At 48.9% G+C, this 24947-nt stretch overlaps 12 protein-coding genes across 25 annotated transcripts; 6 read left to right on the forward strand and 6 right to left on the reverse strand.

The window, feature by feature from the left end:
- The first annotated feature begins 43 nt into the window (after nucleotides 1-43).
- FOIG_04164 (uncharacterized protein) lies at nucleotides 44-3812 on the forward strand. Of its 10 annotated transcripts, XM_031202284.1 has the most exons (6): nucleotides 94-714; nucleotides 775-960; nucleotides 1036-1268; nucleotides 1430-1610; nucleotides 1677-2009; nucleotides 2061-2804. In XM_031202284.1, the coding sequence occupies exons 1-6, from the start codon at nucleotides 552-554 to the stop codon at nucleotides 2087-2089; spliced, it is 1125 nt and encodes a 374-aa protein (XP_031067731.1). In that variant the 5' UTR covers nucleotides 94-551; the 3' UTR covers nucleotides 2090-2804. The 10 variants fall into 10 exon arrangements, with proteins under 10 accessions (XP_031067728.1, XP_031067724.1, XP_031067733.1 ...); XM_031202281.1 differs by having other exon boundaries at nucleotides 44-960; nucleotides 2061-3812; XM_031202280.1 differs by having other exon boundaries at nucleotides 775-1268.
- A 1901-nt stretch (nucleotides 3813-5713) lies between these two features.
- On the forward strand, nucleotides 5714-8471 carry FOIG_04165 (uncharacterized protein). The gene has a single exon (XM_031202287.1). It carries the CDS (start codon nucleotides 6411-6413, stop codon nucleotides 7947-7949), a length of 1539 nt encoding a protein of 512 aa, XP_031067734.1. The 5' UTR covers nucleotides 5714-6410; the 3' UTR covers nucleotides 7950-8471.
- A 250-nt stretch (nucleotides 8472-8721) lies between these two features.
- Nucleotides 8722-9395, reverse strand: FOIG_04166 (40S ribosomal protein S16; the record flags this gene model as incomplete). Its single annotated transcript, XM_031202288.1, has 4 exons — nucleotides 8722-8922; nucleotides 9000-9062; nucleotides 9190-9261; nucleotides 9330-9395. The coding sequence occupies 4 exons, from the start codon at nucleotides 9393-9395 to the stop codon at nucleotides 8722-8724; spliced, it is 402 nt and encodes a 133-aa protein (XP_031067735.1).
- A 227-nt stretch (nucleotides 9396-9622) lies between these two features.
- Nucleotides 9623-11311, forward strand: FOIG_04167 (60S ribosomal protein L32). Of its 2 annotated transcripts, XM_031202290.1 has the most exons (5): nucleotides 9623-9812; nucleotides 9865-9902; nucleotides 9989-10113; nucleotides 10204-10325; nucleotides 10380-11311. In XM_031202290.1, exons 2-5 carry the CDS (start codon nucleotides 9866-9868, stop codon nucleotides 10486-10488), a joined length of 393 nt encoding a protein of 130 aa, XP_031067737.1. In that variant the 5' UTR covers nucleotides 9623-9812; nucleotide 9865; the 3' UTR covers nucleotides 10489-11311. The 2 variants fall into 2 exon arrangements, with proteins under 2 accessions (XP_031067737.1, XP_031067736.1); XM_031202289.1 differs by having other exon boundaries at nucleotides 9623-9902.
- Nucleotides 11312-11680: 369 nt separating this feature from the next.
- Nucleotides 11681-13160, forward strand: FOIG_04168 (uncharacterized protein; the record flags this gene model as incomplete). Its single annotated transcript, XM_031202291.1, has 5 exons — nucleotides 11681-11794; nucleotides 11841-12023; nucleotides 12078-12395; nucleotides 12454-12809; nucleotides 12863-13160. The coding sequence occupies 5 exons, from the start codon at nucleotides 11681-11683 to the stop codon at nucleotides 13158-13160; spliced, it is 1269 nt and encodes a 422-aa protein (XP_031067738.1).
- FOIG_04169 (prephenate dehydrogenase (NADP+)) lies at nucleotides 12989-15386 on the reverse strand. Of its 3 annotated transcripts, none has more exons than XM_031202292.1 (4): nucleotides 15094-15386; nucleotides 14675-14735; nucleotides 14502-14613; nucleotides 12989-14403 (listed from the first exon to the last, which is right to left on the reverse strand). In XM_031202292.1, the coding sequence occupies exons 1-4, from the start codon at nucleotides 15207-15209 to the stop codon at nucleotides 13370-13372; spliced, it is 1323 nt and encodes a 440-aa protein (XP_031067739.1). In that variant the 5' UTR covers nucleotides 15210-15386; the 3' UTR covers nucleotides 12989-13369. The 3 variants fall into 3 exon arrangements, with proteins under 3 accessions (XP_031067739.1, XP_031067740.1, XP_031067741.1); XM_031202293.1 differs by having other exon boundaries at nucleotides 14675-14806; nucleotides 15039-15386; XM_031202294.1 differs by having other exon boundaries at nucleotides 13246-14403; nucleotides 14675-15386.
- Nucleotides 15387-15448: 62 nt separating this feature from the next.
- On the forward strand, nucleotides 15449-17877 carry FOIG_04170 (uncharacterized protein). Its single transcript, XM_031202295.1, has one exon. It carries the CDS (start codon nucleotides 15532-15534, stop codon nucleotides 16618-16620), a length of 1089 nt encoding a protein of 362 aa, XP_031067742.1. The 5' UTR covers nucleotides 15449-15531; the 3' UTR covers nucleotides 16621-17877.
- Nucleotides 15465-18391, reverse strand: FOIG_04171 (uncharacterized protein). Of its 2 annotated transcripts, XM_031202296.1 has the most exons (5): nucleotides 18160-18391; nucleotides 17962-18099; nucleotides 17543-17906; nucleotides 16881-17494; nucleotides 15465-16834 (listed from the first exon to the last, which is right to left on the reverse strand). In XM_031202296.1, the coding sequence occupies exons 1-5, from the start codon at nucleotides 18271-18273 to the stop codon at nucleotides 16673-16675; spliced, it is 1392 nt and encodes a 463-aa protein (XP_031067743.1). In that variant the 5' UTR covers nucleotides 18274-18391; the 3' UTR covers nucleotides 15465-16672. The 2 variants fall into 2 exon arrangements, with proteins under 2 accessions (XP_031067743.1, XP_031067744.1); XM_031202297.1 differs by having other exon boundaries at nucleotides 15465-17494; nucleotides 18160-18389.
- A 98-nt stretch (nucleotides 18392-18489) lies between these two features.
- Nucleotides 18490-19035, reverse strand: FOIG_04172 (uncharacterized protein). Its single transcript, XM_031202298.1, has 2 exons — nucleotides 18901-19035; nucleotides 18490-18843 (listed from the first exon to the last, which is right to left on the reverse strand). Exon 2 carries the CDS (start codon nucleotides 18787-18789, stop codon nucleotides 18661-18663), a length of 129 nt encoding a protein of 42 aa, XP_031067745.1. The 5' UTR covers nucleotides 18790-18843; nucleotides 18901-19035; the 3' UTR covers nucleotides 18490-18660.
- A 922-nt stretch (nucleotides 19036-19957) lies between these two features.
- On the forward strand, nucleotides 19958-21108 carry FOIG_04173 (uncharacterized protein; the record flags this gene model as incomplete). Its single annotated transcript, XM_031202299.1, has 1 exon — nucleotides 19958-21108. Exon 1 carries the CDS (start codon nucleotides 20161-20163, stop codon nucleotides 21106-21108), a length of 948 nt encoding a protein of 315 aa, XP_031067746.1. The 5' UTR covers nucleotides 19958-20160.
- Nucleotides 21109-21344: 236 nt separating this feature from the next.
- FOIG_04174 (uncharacterized protein) lies at nucleotides 21345-22656 on the reverse strand (the record flags this gene model as incomplete). The annotated part of the gene is made up of 4 exons (XM_031202300.1): nucleotides 21345-22138; nucleotides 22187-22418; nucleotides 22471-22495; nucleotides 22541-22656. The coding sequence occupies 4 exons, from the start codon at nucleotides 22654-22656 to the stop codon at nucleotides 21462-21464; spliced, it is 1050 nt and encodes a 349-aa protein (XP_031067747.1). The 3' UTR covers nucleotides 21345-21461.
- A 401-nt stretch (nucleotides 22657-23057) lies between these two features.
- On the reverse strand, nucleotides 23058-24850 carry FOIG_04175 (uncharacterized protein). The gene is made up of 2 exons (XM_031202301.1): nucleotides 23964-24850; nucleotides 23058-23912 (listed from the first exon to the last, which is right to left on the reverse strand). Exons 1-2 carry the CDS (start codon nucleotides 24573-24575, stop codon nucleotides 23142-23144), a joined length of 1383 nt encoding a protein of 460 aa, XP_031067748.1. The 5' UTR covers nucleotides 24576-24850; the 3' UTR covers nucleotides 23058-23141.
- Between the last annotated feature and the right edge of the window lie 97 nt (nucleotides 24851-24947).

Genomic DNA, 24947 nt, shown 5'->3' on the forward strand with positions numbered 1-24947 from the left:
CCCCCCCCCCCACCCCTGCAAGGCCTTGAGTCGCTCTCAGAAAGACGAGAGTCAGTGTATCGTGGGAAGATACACTTTGGCACACCCTGCCCATCTCAGGCTCTTAGGCGCTAGACCCTCTTTGCTTCTGGGCTCTCGGCAGAGCCACCGTACCAGACCGATTTCAACACCGCACTATATTAGTGCGTCGCTCCCCAAGAACTACGGGCGACTTAGCCCGACCTCTCTGTGATCGAGGAAAAGCGAACTATCCTTGCCCTAGGCTCCATTCCCCCATCTCTATCTCCCCTCCCCAGCAAGATCCGCGCTCAAGGACTCGGCCTAGGAGCTCGCATCACACACTTAACCATAAACCAACCTTTGGTCTTGCAAACGGCGCTACTACTGCCGCCGCCAACAACATATACTGCCGCGCCGCCGCAAGTCTTGTTGCAAGCGCTTCAGCCATATTACACTTCTTTCCCCTGCTACTGGCAAACACCAACTTGACGCGGGTCTGAGCTAAAACCTCGCCGGCCATTTCTTTATCATCAGCCCCGTGGAGCTGTAGCATGTCTCTGGTGCCAACACAGCAACCTCATACTTTTGTTGACAACCACGCATCGTTGCATTCTGCTTCCAATATCGCGAAACTTGGTTCCGAGGCGACCCTTGACACGCTCCTCAGCTCTCCCAACTCTATGGAACGAAGTGCTACGGAGTACTCGCAGTCAGGTTTGCCTTCGCCCTATCCAAGCAACTTCGGCGACACCAATTCTGAAGGTTCGAGGGCAGATCACGCATCTGCTGCGCAATATCCTGTCAAGCAGGAAGTCAACTATTCAACCTCAGCCACTCCCACCTCCGAGTACGGCGTCTATCCTCAGTCAGCCCGATCAGGATCTTTCCCAGAGCACGTCCAGCGTTCATACCACCCTGCCAGCAGCACCAGCACTGGAGGTATGGCGCAACAACAGAACAGTCCGTCAATGCCCCAGCAGGATGGGCGTAGCCATCAGACCCATCCGGTCAAATCTGACAACGATGTTCCTATAGATCCGTCCATCGCCGCGCCGAGCCCAACTTACGCTTCGTATGGGCAGCATTCCCCCTACGCGCCTAACCCAGACATGACACACAGTTACTCTCACCCCGGCGGCGGCATGTATGCGCAGCCTCGGCCAGACTGGGCTGGTTACCCTCAGCACGGAGGTGCGCCTTTGACTCCCGGCCACCCAGTTTATGCCCAAAACCCTGCTTCAGCGCCACCTCAAGCACGACCAAACCAGGTATGTTGGGACTCTTACAGACATGCTCAAGAGTGAACTGGAACGGGGAGAGTGCAATGCGCGCACGTTGAAGATGTGGGAAGCGCGTTGATTGTTCCAATTTTGGTTCAGCTTTATGGATTGCCTGCTACTCGACATAAGATCATTACTAACATTCTCAGGTTTACTCCTTCGTTCCCATTCCAGGTGCGCAACAGCATAAACGACCTAGGCGACGATACGAGGAGATCGAGCGCATGTACAAGTGTGGATGGAATGGCTGTGAAAAGGCCTATGGTACACTGAACCACTTGAACGCTCACGTTACCATGCAGTCTCACGGACAGAAGCGAACACCCGAAGGTAAGCTGCTCACGACTGCGCAGATATGTTTCTCGATGAGCACATATGCCTAACAAATGACTATAGAATTCAAGGAGATTCGCAAGGAGTGGAAGCAGAGGAAGAAGGAAGAGGAAGCCAACCGAAAGGCTGATGAGGAGCGACAACGCCAGGCTGCTGCCGCCGCTGCTGCTCAAAATGGAGGTGGCGATCCTCAAGGTCCTGATGGCACGCCTACCTCATCCTATCCTGGCCGAACAGTTCAGCTGCCTCCCATCGGATACCAACCTGCTCAGTACCCGCCACCACCTTCTGGCGTTCCACAGCAGCCTCTTCCCGACTATAACAACAGCCATATGTACTCGAATTATCAACCTCACTCACCTTACGCGCAGCCCAGTCAGGGCATTCCTTACCAATGTATGTCGCAGAGGCAGAGGGTGGCTTAGTGGATGAACTAACCAGGCTTAGCAAACGGTGGTCAACCCCCAAGCCACTAAGACGGATGGTTAAGCAAGGATCAAGGTACTAGAGGAGGAAACTCACCAAAAGTCAGAAAGAAGATTAATACCCGCTGTACTATATTGGAACGATCACTGTGCTTCTGAGCTGCCATCAGTTTGACCTGATGCGACCTTCAGAGAGCATGGTCGATTTGGAGGGGAAGAAACGCAATCAACGTTTACTCGGCCCGGTAATTACTCCTCTACTTCGACTCGCATAGCCCCTTGGCTGGTCCCAGACCTTCATTGGGTTTCCTGCATACCCTTTCAACTATTGGACCTTTTTTTCTTGGTTTCATTTCTTGGAGTTATACGTATATGCCCTCAAGAAGATCTTGAGATGAGGAGTTGCCAAATTCTTTTCATCAGCATCAGGCTCTGGTCAGGGGTGGGCGGTCCTGGAGGTTTGGCGTGTTTATTTGCATTTACGACGATCTGTTATGTTTGGGAGGCCTGTCCAACCCAACCGCAGCAATCTGTTTGCGGTAGCGGAGGGCATGGCCACCGATTTGCTCTCGCATATGTGTGGTCAATGGTGTGATGGGATTGAAGATATGTTTATTTATACGACGGCCTCACTTAAACTTGTCAAAGGGGCCAATCAGGGGGGGGTACGAATAGATGCATCGACAGTATATGATGATTGCATGGGCGGTAACATTCTGTGAAATGAGTACATTTTTTAAGCCACAATTGTTCAAAAGTTCCATGTTTAACTTAAATCGTGCCTTCTCCGTGAACAATTACATGGCCATTTTGGGCCTTAAATGAATCAAAGTGCGGAACAATAAAATAAGTAAACTTGTGATGATGATTTATTTACACTCAAGTCCTTATAACGGTTACTTCAGAATGCGACAAAGCTTTAGTGAACCGGTCTGTCGGGTCACAAGTCAGCCCTATCTCTTTTCAGAAGAGGCGAAATCGATCAAGACACATCGGAATGATGCTTAAACCTGGTTGAGCGTGGGTGGCGTGCCATAGTAGGGTTGTGTTGCACATAATACTGCAGCAAAGGGATAGGATGGGATGTGGGTGGTTGAGTTGTGTTGCTGTGTTACAGACGCTAATCTACGCGGATAGTCTCAAGTCCAAGTCAAGGGTGTGAAATAACAAAAGAGCCCAAAGGCAAGGATTGTAGATTGGGTGATGGTGGTGATGGGCAAGGCAAAGGGTAGAGAAGGGAAAGGTCGGGTAACACAAGACATGGAAGCGCCTGACGTACATGTGTAGTGCACGTTAGCTTATTAACAAGGAGGTGAATGGAAGTGGTCTGATCATGTCTCTCGGCTTTAAGCAACGCCAAGTGGAGGGGGCGAAAACGATATATCCAGCAGATCTATAGATTGGCGAGAGGCCAGTGTGTGGTGTGTGCGTATGCGTATGCGTCTGGTGTACGTATGCGGTTGGTGTTGATGACCCGACAGCCCAGTAGACTAGATAGATACTCGAGAGGATCTACAGCCGGGATGTGATGAAAGGGGGAATGTGAGAAGTTATGGGTGAAGTTGTATTCTACGGCGCTGCTCGAGGTCCATGCATCTGCTGCGCATATATAATATGGATACAAATGTTGGATAGAGTTTCATGATATAGACAAGGGTTGTAATGCAACTCGAGTCAGGAGAGAATTACTCAATAAATGCCATTGAACGAGAGTTAATGAGTCAGTCCTCTTCAAGGAGCACTATTCTGCGATGCATCTGGACACGATGCTCGCAGCCTTATAAACCACCGTTGAATGCAGATAAGCTACGGTGCTGTAACGTCTCATCGAGAAAGGGGACTAAAGTAAACAAGGGGGGCGTGTACAGCAGCACGTGCAAAAAGCCTAGCAAGGGGAAATTCCAACTAGAACAAAAAAGCGAACCAACTAACTTATACCAAGACCAAAGCGAAGCGAAACAAGGCGAGAAAAGTGCGTGCGTAGCGTGCAGCCAAAGGACCCCAAAGTGTGCGTGTGCGTGTGTGTGTGACTGATGCCGTTGCGGATGAACAAGGGGGCGACCACGCAGCGCTAGGAGAATTTAGCCGCTCGTCTTTTAGCACCTACTCACTGACGTTACTTGCAAGCCCAGCAAAGTGAATTGTCAGGTAACACAAGGAAAGACAAGAGGAGAGACAAGACATGGGCCATGCCCCTTTGTTGGGGTCTGGAATTGTTTCGTGTCGGTATATGCGTACCCCATGGAACTAAATTTTCGCATGGTGTAGAACTCTGTCTAGGCTGGTCTTGTTAGTTCCTTTGTCTCGGGACGTCAAACCAAGGTTCACACGCCTGAACGGCAATGGCTGGCCGTTGAATACATATTTTATACTTTCTCAACGGTGTGGAGATTTAGAGTCTGAGACGGGTGTGAAGTTTGATGGATTCAAGTACGTGATACGAGACTATTTGACGGGTTGTCTTCGAGTTCAACGGTATGAAACGATGATTTGGCTGTTGTGTCACAGACAAGGCTGAGGCTACGGAGCACACGGTTAAATTGAACTACATGGATATATATTGAAGTTGGCTGCATATGTCAGTCCAACCACAAATTAATAACCAGAAGTACAGTATCTAATTCTCCGGGATACTCTATACTCGTTATTGTGACCTTGGAATAAATTGCTGTCATGTTTCATCGTAGATGTGGGACGATTTATCTCTGAACGCCATCACACGCCACCAAGAGATTGTCCACCAGTATACTCTATACTCAATGATGCTCTGTTGTAGAAGAATACTCACCTGTTAGAGGAATCTATACTCAATAATTAAGGTGTTTCTTTCAGTAGACAAAATCCGGCAGTACGACTATCGGTCATCCCGAGCCTGAGCCAGGGTTTATGCACAAGCTCTGCATGGTAGTAAACTTACGCCGCACACGGACGCACGCAAAGCATCCTTGGCCGGCACTTACGGGATCCATGATAGTGGCAGTGTTTGCTCTAGCATCGATCCATAGCAGGGCTCTACCTCGTTGCGGTTAATGTGTGGTGACGTTGCAGGGAGCCAGGAAGGATGCGATGTCGAAACAGGGTGTGCGGTGGAGGAATAAACCATCGACTTTTGGGATGGAAGCTGAAAGGATGGTTCTTGGCGGCTATATGATCGTGGATATAGCGTATGTTGTGTTTCACATACAAAGCCTCGACTATTCTGGACTGCTGGGTTTAGTAACTCTTGGATAAGCCTATCGAGATGGTGATTGAGTGACCATGCAGCATCGGGTGCATCAGCATCACTACCGAAGTTGCAGTTCGAATCGTCAAATTCGCTTTGTATTCAGTTTCGCGACAGATTATCAGGTGAGTACAGCAGTGGGCCAAATAACCGTTAAACATCAAATTTGGAGGCTTGCGGGAATGCGGTTCGGGACGAACACAAGGCAGCCAGAAATCTAAACGTGCTTTTGCTCAGGGGATGCATCAAGTCAGTCCCATTGTAGGACCGATTACTTGAACAGATGCTTTCCTCTTAGTTCTCAAGCAAGTGCTGAAGTTTGAGATATCCATGACTCCAAGACTTGAGGGGGTGGCATGATACTCACAGTTTCACATGATACAGAGTTGCTGAGAAGATTTAAGAGTAATTTTTGCTTGTGAAGATATTCAAGTACTGTATTAACCTAATATCAAAAACTGGTCTTTGCGGTCAAATGACTTCTTTTTCGTCTTGCCGAAGTGATGCTCATAGTATTGACGAAAAAAAGCGGGATAAGGTAATATCAGGCAATCAGTCACCACATCACAGCCAAGTTCATACATTATCTCAGCGGTAAATTTGGGCCACAACTGCGTTGTTCGATAAATGAGCCGTCTCCGTTTATAATATCAATTTCCTTGATCCCGTTGTCTCAGAACGTCATTCAGCTCCTTCGTGCCTTTTGCTGATGACGTGCTGTCGTGCAAAGGCCGTGCCACGCGGTCAAAGAAAGTCCTGGATACGAAGAGAAATGTGAAGTCAAACACGCAAAGAAATCGCCATATGAAACCTGGAACCTTTATCGAATTTAGAAGGGCATCCCAAAACTTCACTAAGTTCAGGTAAAGTACCTACGGGTATCTAGCATTGTATCACATCTGATAAGGTTTCTCCCATTCATTACCTGGGCTGCCTGCTTTTTTTTTTTTGCTACCCCGCCATCGACCAATGTTTTGCGGCGCATAGCAATATCAGCCTCAGCACTGTACCTTACATCCCATCATATCTCGTACCAATACTGAGATACGCAGAAACTCAATACCAAGATTGGAGTAACATTATCCGAATATTCAAGATTATTAGCTTCCGTCGCTGGCTCCGGAAAGGACCCATTGCCGCCTTATCAAAATGGAGGGAGATCTCCCGTCCATTCCGTCACGACCTAAGGGTCTGGCGAAATCGAACTCAAGCGCATCTTTCGGCGGTGGCTCTGCAAAGTCCGTGTCAGTACTAGGAACACATCCTCTGGGCACTCTTCATGTTCATCAAGTCAGCGAGACGCCTCATGAGCAAGAAGATGATGATGGCCCTCCGCCCTTGGATCCTCCCTCGGGACAGAGTGAGAATACTGTGATCAAGACCTCCCAACATGGCTCTTCCAACTCCTTCCACAGCCCAAGCTGGGAACCCTTGACACACAACATGGGAGGCGGAGATGTGGTACTCATATTAGACTTGCCCGAAGTCTTCACGGTTGGGTACGACTCAATATCATTTACAGCTAAGCACTTTGGTGGCGTCAGGGATATACCACCAGGTGCTCACTTCTTCTGGGTCGCTCATCCAGGAGGTCTTTCTGCTCGGTGTGGTTTCTGGGTTGTCACGAACAGTGTCGACACTGTCCATGTTATGCAGTGGGATCGATACAATGAGGTTCTGGGTGACTCAGCTCGTGCTGAAGCCCGCATCCAAGCCGATAACCTCGACACTATTCACTCAAAACTCGTCCCTTATCAAGATCCAAGTGCAGTAAACACCGCCAACGGTGAACTTACTCAGGCTACCTCACACAGAAATCTCAACATGTGGGAGCAGTTAACTGGCAAGATCACAGAGGGCCTTCTCAATCGAGTGACAGGACAGAACTACGATAATTGGACAGTACATACCGGCGATCGTGTCAAAGGGTCGATACTCATGGCTGGCGAGATGGAGCTTGACAACTCAATCTCAAATCCATTGCTCAAGGCTCGCGAGCTCAACTTCGCGTTCAGCCAACGGACCAAAACATACTCAACAGATAACACCGGAGCCGACCGGACTTTAAGAGCCACGGATGCAACTCCTTATATCTTGTCGCAGGTTGATGCTTCTGATAATGATCTGAGCCCTGACGACGTTATCGGCGAATTCCAGTTCTCTTTCGTTGTAGGCGTCCACCTTGGTAACGATTCATGCATTCAGCAATGGTGGCATATGTTGCTGAAAATTTTTCTCCGTGCTCATCTCCTCCCCCTCAGTCGACCATCTCTCGCAGCTGCATTCATTCGCACCTTGACGGCCCAACTCACGTACAGCGCCTCCTGGCTTGAAGGTTCAATTCTTGATACTGCAGAGTCACAAACCAAAGATCTTCGACTTTCACTCACTGTCTACAAACGACGCTTGGACGAATTTCTGCAAGGCTTGGGGAATAATGCCACACCTGAGCAATTGGCTGTTGCTACAGCTTTTGCGGGACTTGAAGCTGTTGTGACTGGTACACTGGATTGGGATCTTCGCGGAGACTATCTACGTCGAGGCAAAGTCATGATGGAAGATGGCGAGGAAGTCGAGCTGGAGGTTGCTGATTTGGCAGCCGAAGATGAGCGAGGAGAGTGGGCACCAGAGATTGTTGATCTGGATGAGTCTGGACGACAACGCGATCTTGTCTCGTGGAACGACTAGATATGCTATTTCACAAGAATGCTTCGTGCTTCCAAACATTGGGGGAGACTAGCAGAGCCAACAACAGTAAGGGGTTTCCAGACGCGAAGGAAGAAACAGAGCGTAATGTGTTACCTTGTGTGTAAGGAGTAGCTCAGCATCGGAATGCAGTTGGATTGGCGAAACGATTGAGTTTACAAAGCTGGAGTTAGGAGTTGGGATTTATTCCCGTAACAGCAACAAAGTACCAAACATTTGGCTTCTATCAACACATTGAACGTATATTGGATAGACCAAAGTTGAATATGATAGCACGAAAGAAGGGTAGTGGTTTTGAACCACGGCCAGCAGTCCAACTGGTAAGTGACGCTAATTCGACTTGACAGGGCTTGCGAACTGCATTTGCTCTACTGGATTGCCTTGACTCGACGGAAATAAGCCTAGTGACGCTATTTTGCATGCTCTGATCAAAATTTGAAAACAGGTGTCGTCACATATGAAAAAAATGGAAACTGAGTTTCGGAGCGAGTCCTGCAACGAGGCAATTCATTAACATCACAGTGCGTAGCAGGCAGCATGGGCCGCGTCGTTAACTTTGAAGATTTCATTTGCCTGCCAGATCCTTTACAATCCGCCAAAAGCAAGACCATGCAAATGCTAATGGGAAACCCATCCCCAAACCAGGGAAATTGTGACTCCAGTCCCTTTTTCGCACTGCCCGTAGTATCCTCCACTGCACCAACACTCCGGCTCGACGCTTTTTTGCCCCATTCCGACAAACATCTTGAACCGTTTAACGGTAAGACTTCTGGAAGCGAGAGCGGGCACCCTTACCACCGAACTTCTTGGGCTCGCATCGGCGGTTGTCGGCAACGAGGAGGGTTCGGTCGAACTGGACGAGAGCCTGCTTGAGGAGGTTCTTGGAGTGCTCATCGACAAACTTCTGGTAGTAGGCGATCAGGGACTTGGCGATGGCCTGTCGGATGGCATAGATCTGGTATACAGTTAGTAAGTCGTTCAAATCGACGGAAAAGGGTAACCTTCTTGAGATGTATGGCCACCCCCTGAGACCCGGCAGCGAATGTCCACGTTGGCGAACTTGTCAAGGCCAACAACGAGAAGAGGCTCGTAGACCTAGGATAAGAGCGTTAACACTTTGGTTCCCAACAAGACACAACACCATCCGGGAGCATCGTCATTTCGAGTTCGATAATTAAACGACGTGCTTTCGTAAACGGTCGAGGGAATTCGTAAATCGTACCTTGAAGCGCAAGATCTCGGGCTGGACGAGCGAGAGAGGTCGTCCATTGACCTTGATAAGACCGCGGCCAGCCTGGAAATTTCAAGTCATGTCAGCTTCTCTGGCTCATTCTCACGTCTTTTGCTGGGAATTTCGCGTACCTTGCAGTGAGCAACGGCGGTGGCGGTCTTCTTTTTACCAAAACACTGCACTGACTGAGTAGACATGATTGCTGGTCTTGGTGTTGTCGTTGGGCGGCGGGCGGAGGTTGAAAGCGTGGTGATCTTTCGGCGGGAGTTTAGATTCTGTCTCTTTCGTGAAAGGCGCTAGTGCCGAGTGGGACCTTGCCTTTTTTTTTGGCCCAATAAGAAGAAGACCCACACACAGATCCAGGGCTGCAAAAAATTAAGACGCCATAGACAAAATTACATCAACGGACTTAGTCCTTTTCAGAGTAAGATTTGCACGCTCTTTTTTCACGGCCAACTCACATTTCTCCAAATCCATAGACCCTCGTTAGGGCACTGCACGTGAACACTCCGAGCATTGTGAGCCGGACTGCCCACCTTGACAAATTTTCGTGCGTCTAACAACTCACAGCCGAAGTTCAACGTTCTACTAACCGTCCCCTGTGCAGTCGTCAGGTCAGCAAACCACATCTATCATCAACCAAGACGCTTTATTAACATATTACAGAATGGTTGCCGCTAAGCACGTCAAGATCGTCAAGAAGCGTACGTAAAATCGACATTCCTTAGCGACAACACGAGCGAACGAAGGAGAGACGAGTGGGAGTCAAAATGCTGACTTGTGTGTGCAGGCACGAAGCGCTTCGAGCGTCACCAGAGTGATCGCTTCAAGTGTGTCGACCCCAGCTGGCGCAAGCCTAAGGGTATCGACAGCCGTGTCCGACGACGATTCCGCGGCACCATTGCCATGCCCTCTGTATGTCGAACCTTTGCGAGGCCTGATGAGAATTATCGACTTTCTATAAGGCGGGACGTGGAACTTAGTACTAATCCTGTGTGATTTCAGATCGGCTATGGCTCCAACAAGAAGACCCGCTACATGACCCCCTCCGGCCACAAGGCTTTCCTCGTCAGCAACGTCAACGATGTCGAGCTTCTCCTTATGCACAACCGAACCCACGCTGCCGAGTACGCTCTCCCTCCAATTTCACTCGACCAACTCTTAGCTAACCATGTTTTCAGGATTGCCCACAACGTCTCGTCGAGGAAGCGAGTTGACATCATTGCCCGCGCCAAGCAACTGGGTGTCAAGGTCACCAACCCCAAGGCGAAGGTTACCACCGAGGTTTAAAAGGAAATGGATCGGTTATTGGGCTGCTTTACGGTTATGCATCGGAAAGGGGTTTGCGTTACTTGCGGTTCTGGCACATAGCTCCATGGCATGCTAGAGAATAAAAACGCGCCGTTGAACGACAATGATATCTGGCATCAACCGCTTGAGCAGCAAAATCTCTTTGAGTCGGAAGTGACATGGAATAAATGTCTGATCCACTCGAAACTGATGAGGTCTCTGATGGGGGTTCGGGTGAACATATTGTGAATTGTGGATGAGACCATGAAAATAAACAAGACTCCCTATGAGGGCCCCATCTGCTCCCCCAATGCCCTCGAAATATTGACCGTTTCACTTCTGCAGCGAATCTTGATTATGTCGTCGGTGCCTACACAAGCCCGAACTTGGTTGCAATAATCCGCGAGGCTAGACAATCCTGTGGGTGTCTTCCCTGGCTCTTGGACACAATCAGGATAATGAATGATGAATGCCTGAGAGCTTTGTCGTTCGCAAACAGATTCATCAACACACTTCGCTGCATCTTCAATAAGACAATGCTAAGTTGAGGAAACCGTGACTTGATGACAAAGATCACAGCCTTGAAGTGAAGCAAACTGATGTCCATTAGGACGACATGATGAAAGTCTAGGAGAACCAACTTCAAACAAAATTTAAATACATCCCAAGAGCACGCTTCACTGCAACTATGCCCCTCTTAAAAGCTGAAGACTGATGCCTTCGTCTGGAAAAGGTATAAAGAAGAGTTTGTCCTAATGGTGCTACCCTGGCGGTTGGCAGGCAGCTGCCACTTGCCTCGCACTTGCCCAATATCATATTCTCATGGCATGACAGCTGGCCATGACGACGAGCCAAACCTCTTCAGCTTGCAAGAAGAATCTTCTCTTTCCGTATTTCATTTGAATTGCAATTTCCCCTTGAGCCCCTCTCGTTCCCCTTCCTGGTAACTTCGTCAATATCATGAAGCAACTTTATACACGGCATCGCTTATTATAGTCAATCAGCCTTTTACGACTTGACTCGGGCTCCTTTACTCGAAACCTTGTCACCTTCTCTATATGCTCAAGCGTTTGACTGAATGCACCTTCAGAGTATTTTCGCCGATTCTGGCCTCTCCGGCATGACAATGGCGTTTCTACCACCACGGCTGATGCAGCAGCAACCCTATAAACCAACATGCACCCATCTCACCATGACGCGGATTTACGACACGGACTCTAAATGTTCCTCTTGTCATGAGCCCGGTCAGTTTGGGTGGCTCTACCAGTGTACACAGGATCATGAGAAGATGATTGTGGAGAAACTGGTGAGAGGCCTTCCATTGAATAGAAACATCTGGTAGAAATTGGTAGCTAACTGGAAAGCAGCCATGCATGGACTACTTGGATTTCAGCTTTCGCAAGAGCATGGTTATTCGAAAAGGCAGCGCAGAAGCTCGACGCGACAAACTTAGCTTTCTTCAAGAACTCACTCCCGAGCAGATGGCATCCTACCGACCAGATCAAATTGCAACTATCCTAAGACAGCGAGAGGAAGTGAGGCAACAATAGTTTCCTGTAGCCCTGGAAGTATACTAATATCTGTGGTAGTTAAAGGACGTTATTGCAAAGGAGGAACGACAAAAAAGCACCTCGGCTCTGTTTAGCAACCTTCTTCCACCCCTGGGCTTCGAGTCTTCTTTCAATGACAGGGTACAACGGACCTTTGATGAAGACGCCCTTTGCCAGTACAAGATCTGCCAAAGGTGCCGCCCTGTGTGCGTTGATCGGGCATTTTTGAGCCTCAATGCAGTCGCCGATGGCGAGATTACTCCAACAGCTGCTGCCGGTTTTGGATTCGAGTCTCTAGGCGGAAGGCCAGTCATTGACAAAGATGTTGTTAGACATATTGACGAGCACCGCCCGAGAGTGAGTTTAGATCCTCGACCATCAATGGCAGATTGTTGACCAATGCATCCAGCCTCAGATCGGCAATCGTCAAATGATGGAACTGCTTGACGAGCAGATCGCCCGTATGCTCACAAGTCACAATCAGAACCAACCTTTTCGGAACGGGCTTAGGGGTGCAATCTCTGGACTCAGAGGAGCACGGCAGTTGCCTACTGTCAAGAACGTTACTGCAAGAAGGCAACGTATGCGCGACGAGGAGAAGGCCTTGGCCGACGCCGCTCAGGGTGATGCAGAGGCTATTGCATCGACGCCTGACTTACTGGGAAACCCTTGGCCATGGCTGGCTACTTTCCAGGTGCCCGACGAGCATGAAGATGATCAAACCCACGGTCAGCACCCACGACAGAGAGGGCGCGCCACACGGATTCCCCGGTAAGCGTTTAGAGTGATGTTTTAAGCCGGCCTTATTAACAAAGACGGCGCAGTCCCACTACTCCTGGTCCGAGATCCGCACGTCGCCGTTTGACTGATCAACTGTTGTCTAGTACGTCTAATATCCCTCCTCTTGACGGATATTCATGGAGCCTTTTTGGTGGCGCTGAAAATACTGTCTCAACAACCACCTCCTCCCTCAGCGATGCTTCCAATATCAAGTCCTCAGGGGCCGAGAATGAAGGCAACAGTGGAGAACCATCGCCTATGTCACTCGGAACTGGCCATGGTGTTGCGATGACAGAGGAGAGCATTGAGGCTAGAGTTCCCGATGTGGTAACTCAAGTGTAAGGACGATGGTTATGAAAAGTGTGTGCTTGGGAAACCAGTGAGGTTACAAGAGTTGGCGGTGCACTTAAAACTGGTTTGGGGTTTTGCGGCGTTTGAGAGGTTGTCGGACTGGTTGATACTTGGTCGAGCCAGGCTTTGTCTAGAGTCTTGGAACATTTGCTTCTGTGGGAGTATGATTCTTTTGTTAACCTATGATTGGTCCATCTCTACTAATTATCCTTGGAATCCTCCAATATCTTCTTCATCATTTGATTACCCACCACTTTGGCCTCCTCAAATCGTGGTTCAAAGAACTGCTGGGTACTCACGAACCGCTTCTCCCATGTCTCGAAATGTCCCAGGTTCACACATTCGGCCCAGGCCCGTGCTGCAAAAGTGAACTCCAGATCATCGCTACGGTACGTCTTATCCTCAATTGCAGTCTCAATGGCTGCGTCGAGGACATCTTCATTGCGGAACAGGTATTCAGTGACGCCAAGGCGCAAGCGGAAGAGAGGAGTGCTGCAGAGCATGTGATCGTAGGGTACAATGTTGAGCGCCGCCCAGCAGTCGACCATTGCAAGAATCGAGAGATGGTTGTTGGGTCGAGGCTCATCTGTAGGGGTCCCGAGCGAGAAGGACGACAGGATCGACGGCTCAAGCAAGGGGCGTGTGTCCCAGGACGTGGATGGACCAAATACCTTGTCGCGTGCACGGTAGACTCGTTCTCTGAAACCTTCACGGTTTCCTTCGAGCATGAGTTTGTACAAATCGGTGACGCTTCGTGCATACTGTGAGATCTGTTCACTCGCTTCAGGGTTGAGAATAGCAAGGCCAGCGTATACATGCCACTTTTGACTGTAGATGCGCAACATCAGATTGACCTTGACATTCTCAATACCGCCAACATATCGACTCAGCTCCCAAGGAAATTGCTTGTTAGCGTGCCACGCCTTACCCATAGATAAGAAGGCTGCATGGGTGACTGCTTGAGTATCGGCGGTGATACGGTCGTGCTCGCGGGCTGAGAGATGGACAAACTTTGAGCGAAGACAGCTGAGGACAATCTCAACCTTTCGAAGAGCTGAATCTGGGGCGCGGTGTTGGATGAGCACAAGGGGCTGGTTAGTCGGATCAACATTGGGGCCATGAAGTGAGTGGCACGAGATAATATCGACGTCGGCGGGGAGGTGAGCCTCGAAGGCAGCGATCTCGGGGGATTTGCAAGAGGTTTGCCCTCCAACGATGGCACCAAGCTTGGTAGCTAGTCGCAACAGTCAGTGTCTAGATGGCTACTGTTTAACCTCGAGAAGAGACGCTCGAAGGAAACATTCACAAGGGATACAAAGAGAGGGCGCGTACATGGTCCATACTGAGCAATTACACGGTCAATGACGGCGGCCTCGACGCTGTAGATAATATAGTCGCTTGCGCGGGAAACATAGTGGCCATTTCGACAAATTTCTATATTTTTCTATTCGATAGCTTCAGCGACTTGGAGCGAGGCAGAGCAGGCAGGAATCACTGAGCCATACATTTCCAGCATATTCTTTCTGAAGCTTCTCCTGATTCTCTTCTCTGTCGCAGGCCATGATTCTAAAGTAAATCCGCCGTTAGCCACTCGGCATCCGGTACGGGGTAACATTCACAGGGAGAAAGCATCTGTTCTTGTAGTTGTTAGCTTTTGTGTCAAAGCAGAAGTGCTAACAAAATGAGGTAGATGGGTGAAAATTCAGACAGTTGATAATTAAGGTAGCAAGCGTTTACATCATTGAGAGCACAGGTCCGATTCTGATGGCCATAACGGACACCAGGCGTCCCTGAACAATGCTCGAGCCAAATGCGCTCTAGTCATCATGAAAGAGGGGAGGGGGTGTTGAGAAGGAAGAGTTGGCTTACCATTTGAAGAAAAGCTGGAGCTGGAAGTGCGGATCGCAATGGATCCAAGACTTACCTCCAGCCAGCGGCAGACAGCCTTTCGGCATACATCTTGCCCATGTCGCCCATACCAATCAGTCCGACGACGAAGTTCTCCATCCCCTCAGGGACGGGCTGCGATTGTGAAGCCATATTGTCTGCTGCGCGATGATAGCAAGAGCAGGAAACACGAATCACATCCTCTCAAGCGACTGTGCTTTGAAAGAGCTTTGTGCGGAAAGCTCAAAAGGGTGTGTTTGAGAGTGAAGAAAAAGTCAGAGTGAAAAAAAAGTTCGCGACCTTCTTTATGGTGGAGATTTGAAGCGCGTTACGTAAGCCAACGATATTTCGCGTTATAGCGATAGGTGGATCTATGAAGCTACCCACTTCAGCGTCAAGAGAAGTACTCGGAATATCGAGAGGAGCTTTTGGTGACTTGCACTGATTCATTTCATAATTTCGCTTCTTTTGAAAAATGAAGGTCGTGTTTGCGTTAGGCTCAAATGGCTGTGGTCAACTGGGCATTGGCCACAAAGAAGACGTTTCAGTGCCGAAGCAGGTCCTCTTCCACCCTGACCCTCCAACCTCCTCCATTACAAAAGTCGCAGCGGGTGGGAACCACACATTGCTTCTTACGAAAACCGGCCAACTTTACTGGAGTGGTGATCCCACGCCTGGTGCATGTGGATTGAACACTGGTCCAGATGCAGCTGTGTTTCGAGAGATTCAGCTTACCAAGGATGGAGAATCTCCAGTTGGCGAGATTGCCTTGATCACAGCAACCTGGGAGGCTTCTATCATTGTGGCTAAAGATGCAGATGGAAAGAAGACTCGAGTTTTTAGTGTCGGGGCGGGTATGAAAGGCGAACTAGGTCTGGGAGAACTCATCATTCGGACACCATCAGCAACCCAAATTCGAGAATTTCCACCTTCAGGAACAGAAGTTGTCGACCTGGCTGCTTGCATGGGACATGTCGTTGCAGTTCTCGACAATGGTGATGCTTACGGCTGGGGTAATGCGAGAAAGTCCCAAGCTGGTGAGCCGGGTCAAGTACTTCATGCTCCTAGAAAGATCGAGGGCATCGACTTTAAGATCACAAGAGCTGTCTGTGGCAGAGAATTCACATGTCTATTCGGCGACCCACAAAGTGGACACATCAAGGTTCTGGGTTCAGACAAATGGAAAATTCAATCAGGTGCACCCGAGACATGTCCTGGGTGGAAGGACGTAGGCTCAAGTTGGGGAAATATCTATGTACTGGGGAAGGACGGTTCTCTACAAGCCTGGGGACGAGATGATCACGGACAACTACCTCCACCGAATCTACCCGAGCTGAGCAAGATTGCAATCGGCAGCGAACATGTTGTTGCTCTCTCTACCGCAGGCGATGTTCTATCATGGGGATGGGGCGAACACGGCAACTGTGGACCTCAAGTTGAGGATAACGATGTCAAAGGACGGTGGAATGTGATTGCTTCGTCTAAATTCATTCCCCCGGGCTCTAAAATAGGAGAAGTCGGGGCAGGGTGTGCCACCAGTTGGGTATTCATTACAGCTGAGTGAATATACTCGTCTAGATGCCACATCTTTCGTCCTTCATAACATTTTCTTGTCCTCAGTCGGGGAACAGGGCCAGACTTTCGACCTCTGTCAACTTTTGTGTTGGTTCAATGTATGTTGATTCAGCATCTGTTGGTGGCGGATGGGGAATTTCGGCTTGAGGTTCAACAGGAGCAAGGTTCTCCAAGAAGCGGCTCGTGTCCATATCAGAAGCGTTCTACTATATTCAGTACGCGGTCAAAAGAAGGGCTTTTGCAACTTACAGGATCGATGCTATGATCCCATCCCAGCTTAGCATTGTCCTCCGCAAGCTCTTCATCCTCGTAATTGATAGGTTCCCAACCTTCATCCTCAACGAATAGACTCTCGGACCTGTTAGTCGCAGGTGGTGCCGGTCTCTGCGAGGGCCGAAGGTCAAACGCCCCTACGCGCGAGGCGCTGGCTCTAGCAGCGCTCATCTGTGGTGTTGGATTATGCTGAGGCAACGATGGGGGAGGAGGCGCTGGCGCGGGTGCTGGTTGTGACTCTGGAGGAGCCATGCTCGGCCGCCGTGATGTGGCTTCAAGACGCGGGCCAGTATTCTGAGTTGCGTTCTTGCGTCCTTTCTTAGTCCTCTGGCCAGTGTTGGTCCCGCGCTCGCCAACAGTCATGACGAGAAATTCGCATGACATAGCGTCGCCAGTATACGAAAGCTGGATGGGTTGTGTAGGAATTGAGTATCGGGCTGACACATCGTTGCCTGTGATGCCAGCATGTTGAATGATAGCGCGGAAGTCCTTGACGGATATTACAATGTGAAGCTTGTCTTCGACATCAATCTCGTCGAATTCATCCGCTTCGACGGCGATTGACGTTTGGAGTGGCTTTTTCAAGACCGCTATTCAATGTCAGCTTATAGGCAAGCATTTTGTCAAGAGATGCGCACCATCCTCGCTCACAGTCTTCTCACTGAAACAAGTAAAATTCACATGATCTCCATCAGTGTTGATATCGAGGAACTCGATACCAGGGCCAAAGTGATCCATGAGCTGCCGCAATGTGCGTGAAGAGATTGTCCAGTGGTGAGGAGCATCTTGTTTGTTGAATTTGGCATGAACTGGGACAGAGACCTCGAATGGCAGACGGTGTGTGGAAGTTAGTCCATTTCGAAAGATAAGACGTGCGATGAATCGACTTTGAACCCCCTCTCCATCTTCAATTGCAACATCGCATCTGTCGATGAGCGTTTGCTTCTCTGCATCTCTTTGTGAATCAGGGCCCGTACGACTTCGAAATAAGGAGATCAGAGCCTTCAAGTTGTCAGTGAGGAGGTCCATCTATGCCTTGACGGAAGATTGAGCTTACTCGGATATAGAGTGTGCAGTAGAAACGGTCACGGAATTGGTGACTTCCTTGGTACTGGTACCGGGAGAAGAACTTGGTCGTCGCAAATCTGACACTTGCGTAAGCGGATTTTGAGGTGTTGAGGGTAGTGAGAGTAAACTAGAGGTGAGATGTGAGTAATGAGCTAGATGGGAGCCTTCTGGCACATGTTGAACATACTGAATCCTTGCGGGCCTCGAGTGAAACGTCGTCGCTGAACTTGTTCAGGCAGATGAGGGCATCGCGAAAGGCGGAAACACCTTCCTCACTGAGAGTAAAATTGAGTAGCGCCATGACACTTCGAATTGTTCGAATGGCTCATGAAAATATTTCCGTCATGTTTGAAGTCAGTTGTGAAGTCAATGTCTTCAACTTGAAATGGCAGGTACGCGTTCACGCTCAAAGAGCAGCCATGACAAGTCGGAGTTGAATGTGGATCCGGAACTCCACTAGACCTACCCTGTAGCTAATGATCAAAACACCAAGAAAATATATCGTCATCACAGCCAAGATCAATTTTGTGAAAAGTCAAGTTGTATTAGGAGGAATAATCTAATACTTATCCCTCATCCGACCCAAAACTCCTAAGAATCCATTATTGTCGTGTCATCGTTCCAGCGCCGTCAAGACGTTTGTTGTTCCGTCAGAAGATTGCTTAGGTGCAGCCAAGCGACTAACTACTTAGCGACGGAAGCAGCTGAACTTTCCGAGAGAGAATCGCCAAGGGCCCCGTCGGACGCCATGCTTGTCAACATGAACACTGGTGCCGAAATGGCGACCACCGACTCCCTTTGACCAGAAAAGACCCATGATGTTGTTTGTTTGTTTGTTTGTTTGTTGTGCAAGTTTGAAAGTGTAGGTTATCTAGATGGATATCATTAGCTCAGGTATGGTTGACGGAAGGGAAAGGCTTGTATTCACCTTTGTGTTGAAGTTGAAGAGATGTCGTTGAAAGAAGCTTGTTTACGAGGAAAATAAGGTGTTGGGGGGTTGCAGATCAACTTTATACGATATCTCGTTGGCATAACAAGCCCAGTCCAATCGCTGCCTTGGCAGGGACCGTGGCAGAGGCCTCTCTGTAATTCGATCTACGATTCCTTACCAGTGACATCTTTTGGCGCTCAGTGACGTAGGCTTAGTGGCGGTGTTAAGGTCACGCCACACATGATGTACGTGGTACAGGTTGCCCTCTTTATTCTTTATCACTTTGTTTCTGGCTGAAAGAACTTACAAACATGAACACACTTTGAAATAAAGGTAACATCTGCAAATTGGATAAATTATTTCGCAAGTTATCTTCCATTACTTGTTTGTCTCCACTGAGGTTGATTAACAGTATAATCTTCCTTGGCGGCATATTTTTAAGCGACTAAGGAGGCCCTCACGGAGCAAGAAAACTGAGGATCTCTACCCTAAGAGATAGAAAGATTTAGGTAAATTTAGGGTTGGCGTAGGAGACCTCTAGATCAGTTATTTTGGCACTTGGGATAAAGGTCCTAAGTTTTCTTGCCTCTCCTAAAGGGAGGTTCTAACATGGGTGTTCCAAAATCAAGCTTGACGCATGTAAATCTTGCCTCCTTCCATCCAAGTGAAACACCATCAACGAAAAGCCACGATAATCTCACCCTTAAGCCTTCGATATCTACGCGTCAACACTCTTCGATTTTACCGCACAAGTGAAGCGTTAAAGTGGCTCTGGCGCTTGTAACAACAAGGAAACGGGTTTCGCGCCCAACCTTGTTCTTTCATCAGAAAATGACAGTTAATGGAGTTCTCAACGACCAGATTCCTCCCATTGCCTCTTGTTCGCAGATTACTGATCATAATATTGCTCTTATTAGGTTGCTGTTCACTTCCCACCCTTAACCAGCCTTCTAGTACAGGCGCCTTGCTAACTGGTGCGAAGGGATGGTACAGCAGAAGTCTCTGTTCAGGCAAGGCCGTTATTGGATGTTAGTGCGTCCTTTGCGAGAACACAGCTTCTCAGTGCTGAACATTTACTGAAGTCCATCACAATGAGATGCCAAAGAAAAGAAGAACAGTGTATCTCCAGTCTAGTGGCAGACGAAATCATGGCATACATAAATAGCCCTTGGAAGCAATTAAGGCATTTATCATCCCCAACTGCTCACTCAGCAGCACACAAACGAGTAAACCAACACCTGAAAGCAACTTGTCAAAATGGCCGATTCTTCCCCTAAGACTCCTGCTGAGACTCCCACCAACGACCAGCAGGGTCTCCGCCGCTCAAGTCGCTCAAACCGTGGTCAACTCAGCCAGAACCACTTTCTCCTACAGCACTATGTTGTAGGAGAAGAGGCAGCTCGCCCGATTCATGGGCCTGGACGTCGCCGTGCCATCGCAAAGCCTGAGGCTGATGATGATGATGAGTCGGCTCCGCTGGCACAGTCAGCGCCCACAGCTTCCAGCAATACACGTCGGCCTAGAATGCAAAGCCCGAGCAACAATTTTGCCAATTTCGGGAGCCACGAGAAGACACCAGCCGGCTCTACAGGGGAAGTAGCCTTGATAACCCCTAGGCGAGGCAGTGTCCCAGCTTCTTGTACTCTTACACCCTCTATTCAACAGATTGGCGATCGTCGCCGAAGTGCCTCTCCTCCCCAGTTTGCTTCTTCAAACATGAGAGATCGTCAAGACCCGGCCCCCCAGCAGCAGACAATGCCCGCTTTCCCATGGGAGCCAGCCTTTCAGTATGGCTCTCAACTGTCTCCTCAGTATCAGAGCCTGGGGCAGCAGAAGATCCCATCTCTTATAATGTCCGTGCAGCCCGGTCAGATGGCTCCGCACCAACACTTCGAGCCGCAAACTCAAGAATCTGTCTCCGATGCCCCCGGAGTCTTTGTGAACCCAGAGGATTTGATGCTAGACACACAGGATCTGGTGAATCCACAGACGAACAATATTCCGAAATCTGAAATTCCCCAGTTTGCTGGACTAGTTGACTCGTATAATAAACTTCACGAGGAACGTCGAGTACAGGAAGCACGAGACCGTCTGGCTGCACAGGAGGAAAAAGATAAAGCGAAAGCGGCGGAGGCGGAAGAGATGAGCCAGGAAGAGATGGACGCATTATGGGATCAGTTCATGAATCCTGATGCTTTCGAATGATACCATTCACAAGGTAAGCCCACCACTAACGTGATATTACTGACGTTTCTTTTTCAGAGTTCTCTTATGTGAACGGCAGATTTCACCACCAAAATTGGTAGTTTATTTCACAGGTATGTCTTCTTTCAATGACAGAATAGCTTGGCTCGTGTGGGATCTGCTTTTGATAGTGCAAATCATCGGCGGATAAAGGCAGGGACTTCGCCTCTTATACGCCCTTCGGTACGGTAGGTAACGGTAGGTAAAAAACAAATAAAACTCACAAGTAAGTCTTGGACCATACTCAGCCCCTAAATCAGCCTCACGTGAAGTATCTTGCGTGACTTATGAATCAATCCGCTGTAGTCGAGCGGCTACTTGGAATGAAGTGTCTTCCATCCTGCAGCGACCAAACTCTCAGGACCTGCTCGATCGCCAGCACCCGTCCAGTAAAACAGACCGCCCAGGCACATTGCTTTGGCATACCTCGCCTTGACACAAACCGTGCTAGGAACATCGAACGAGACAAAGCCTTTGTCTCCTTTGGTATCGACAAAGGATGCCGCTGCAATGGATTCTTCGACCTTAGCGCCTGCTACCCATTCATCCGGTAAATCGCAGTAGTCAATCTCGCCTGAGCCCTTGAAAGGATGGCCTGGTCCACGAGCCTGTCCAAAATATCTGGCATATACTGGAATGCCGAGGATGATCTTACGGTTGGGGAAGCCCTGCGAGGTCAGGTAGTCGACGCCGCGCTGGCACGACTTGCGAAGGGCGGGGTACACCTCGTTAAGGTTGTTGCTTGGAGGCAGAAGCTGCGCATGATGACCACAGACGTCGGTCCAGCCGCCTGTGAAATCGTAGCCCATGAGGTTGAGGAAGTCGAGAAGTTGCGCTACGACTGGTAAGTTGAGATGTTTGAGGCAGTACTCGCCAGTGGGAAGAGCGCTTGTCAGCAGGTATTTGGGAGCCGGCATGGTCTCTCGGATGGCCTGGAGGTACAGAACATAATTCTTTCCAGCTTCTGGAGTTTGAGGGTGCTCCCAGTCAACTGTTACTAGTCAGCTCTGGAATAGCTTTCAACTGGATATTAACATACTGTCAACTCCATCGAAATGATGGGCGTCACAAAACTCCTTGATCTGGCGAGCAAAAGTTTGTCTCGCTGCTTTGCTTGCTGCAAGTGCAGGAAATTCCTTACTGCTAGAGCCACCACCAATCGAGACGAGTGTCTTTATATGAGGGTGCTGGCCTTTCAACTTGCGAAGTGCTGCGAGACAGCCCTTTTCGCCATCAACTACTTTATTGTTGTCGCCCCAATCATCGATGGACTACAGATGAAGTCAATGAACAGTATACAGGGTTTCGAGTGGGACTACGTACTCGAAGTGTACCATCCTCGTTAACACTGCTTGCATTAGCTTGAGAGAATCATTGTGCTTTGGAAACATACCCGACAAAGGCGTAGAATATGTGAGTGATTGAAGCAGTGTCCAGGCATGAAGGAGGACGCTCTTTGTAGCAGCGCCACGAGGGATAGTATACAGCGTTGATGTATTGGTTCGACATTTTGTACAGACGCAAATAACAATGAAGAAGCCAAGAAAGAACAAAAAGAAGAGGCCTTATAAGAGAATGCTTTAGGTACCAATAAGCAATAGTTTCATGCTGTACAGAGACTCAGCCCAGTAATTGACCCACAGGTGGCTGTGGTTGATGATTGGGCCTGGTCTGTTTTCGTTGGTCCAAGAGTAGTCGATGATTTATTGGAAGAGGCGTTTGCGGAGCGATTTGAAAAAGAAAAACTGTCTTATTTATAGTTGTCACGAAAGGAAACATGAGATCATCGGGCACCAAAGAAGAAGCGGAATTGGCAAGAAGTGGCCAGCCAGCCGACCAGTATGAATTCAGTTGCCACTTACACAAGCCATCAGCAACAACAGCTTTGCATAAACGCAATGCAGTGTGTTTTATGCAATACGATACATAATTTATTGCAATATTGACAATCTATGGATATCTGCGTTGCCGAATTACGTTTGCCATACTATGAATCATTGACACCACCTCTCAATCTCAACTCCATCCAGCTCATCCAGGATATCAAAACTCATACCCGCCTGCCTGGAAGCCACAACAATGATATCAAACTTTCTCAGGACATCGTTCCGCCAGTCTTCATCTAAGAGACGACGTACTTGAGGTAGTGCAGATTGCTTGACCAGAGAATCTGCCCAACATACATCCACTTCTCGCGAAACAGCGAGACTCTTGACGAGATCTGCTCCTGGGGAGTTGTCAATCTGTGACTGGCCAGCTTTGAAGCCCATACCCACTACAAGGACCCGAGGTGTTCTTACTGTGACTCTTTGTCTCAGTCTCTTGAGCATCCTCTCGGCTAGTCTTGATGGTCGAGAATGCATCGCAAGTGTAGCGTACTCGATCAAAGGGAAGTGACTATTTGACAGGAGGTAGAAGGGGTTAACTGGGATACAGTGTCCGCCCACGCCGACACCAGGAGAATACGGCATATATCCGAATGGTTTTGTAGAGGCTGCCTCGCAGACTTCATATGGGTTGATGCCGTGTGGGATACATGCATCTGCCATTTCATTGGCATAGGCGATGCAGACCATTCTCTGGCAGTTTTCATAAAGCTTCATCATCTCGGCTACTTCTGGCTTCGAAACAGGAATAACGGTCTCGAAGATAGTAGAATAGATTCTGTTTATCGCGTCGAGGGAGCCTGGGGTGATATCGTCCAAGCCTGAGATGATCTTTGGGATGGACTGGACAGGAGGTTCGACGCGGCCAGGATCAACTCGCTATGAATCATTAGTATATGAACCCAAAAATAGGAACGAAGGAAGACTTACCTCAGGAGACATGCCGGCGAAGAACTGGCGGTTGGCAGCCAATGGACCGAGTAGTTGACGGGTCATACCGATCGCCACAGAGCTTTCAATCACGACCGTTGACCCAGAACGAGCCACTTCACCCACAGTCTTCAACGCATCACGAAGATAGGATGAGTCGATGGTTTTGTCAGGCCTGAGAAGTGTTGGCACTGATATCAGGAAGTGCGTAGCTCTTCGCAAGTCTTGTGAGTCCCTGGAGAGACAAATGTTCTCATGCTCTTGATACTCAAGACCAAGGTCCTTGATTCTCTTGGCAGAGACATCAAACCCAATGACTTGATATTTTGAGGAGAATGAGCTGACCAGATGTGTGCCGACATAGCCAACACCAATGACTGCAATGACTGGCTCATCGTTCTGGCTGACCTCGACAGACCGACACAGTGACTGATCAAGATCATCTGTATCTGACGATGGAAAGCTCAGGGGAGGGCTGTCAGGATGAACAGTAAAGCTATTATCGAGACGCTTCCAAGGAGAATAATCTCCGGGAGGTATCAATGGAAGGGTTTCCTTCTCGACCAAGGCTGGGAGATTAGCCATCGGCTTTGGTGGCATTACTTGAGCCATTGCTGTTGAACAGATAAAGAAGATATGGTAAATAATGAGGTATAAGTCAAAGCATGAACGTAACTGACCGACATTCTGTGAAGAGACATCTGGTTATATGACCTCAGCCATTGTACTTCCATGTTCCAAGCTCTATTGCTCAAGATCCCTAGCTTGTGCTTGGTTCCTGAAGATCACTCATCTTTCTCACAACAACACCGAAGCGAACCGCCTCTCTCAACGGTGTTTCCACGATGAGATCATCACTCTCATGAAACAAACTACCTCTATCGTTTCTACCAATTTTCTAATCACAACGCTAATCCATAGGAACTAAAGGTATCCAATCGCGAGCATTAACCAAAATCGTCCGACTTTAGATTCAATCTCCTA

Source organism: Fusarium odoratissimum (genome assembly GCF_000260195.1).
Source record: "Fusarium odoratissimum NRRL 54006 unplaced genomic scaffold supercont1.5, whole genome shotgun sequence".
Classification (NCBI taxonomy): domain Eukaryota; kingdom Fungi; phylum Ascomycota; class Sordariomycetes; order Hypocreales; family Nectriaceae; genus Fusarium; species Fusarium odoratissimum.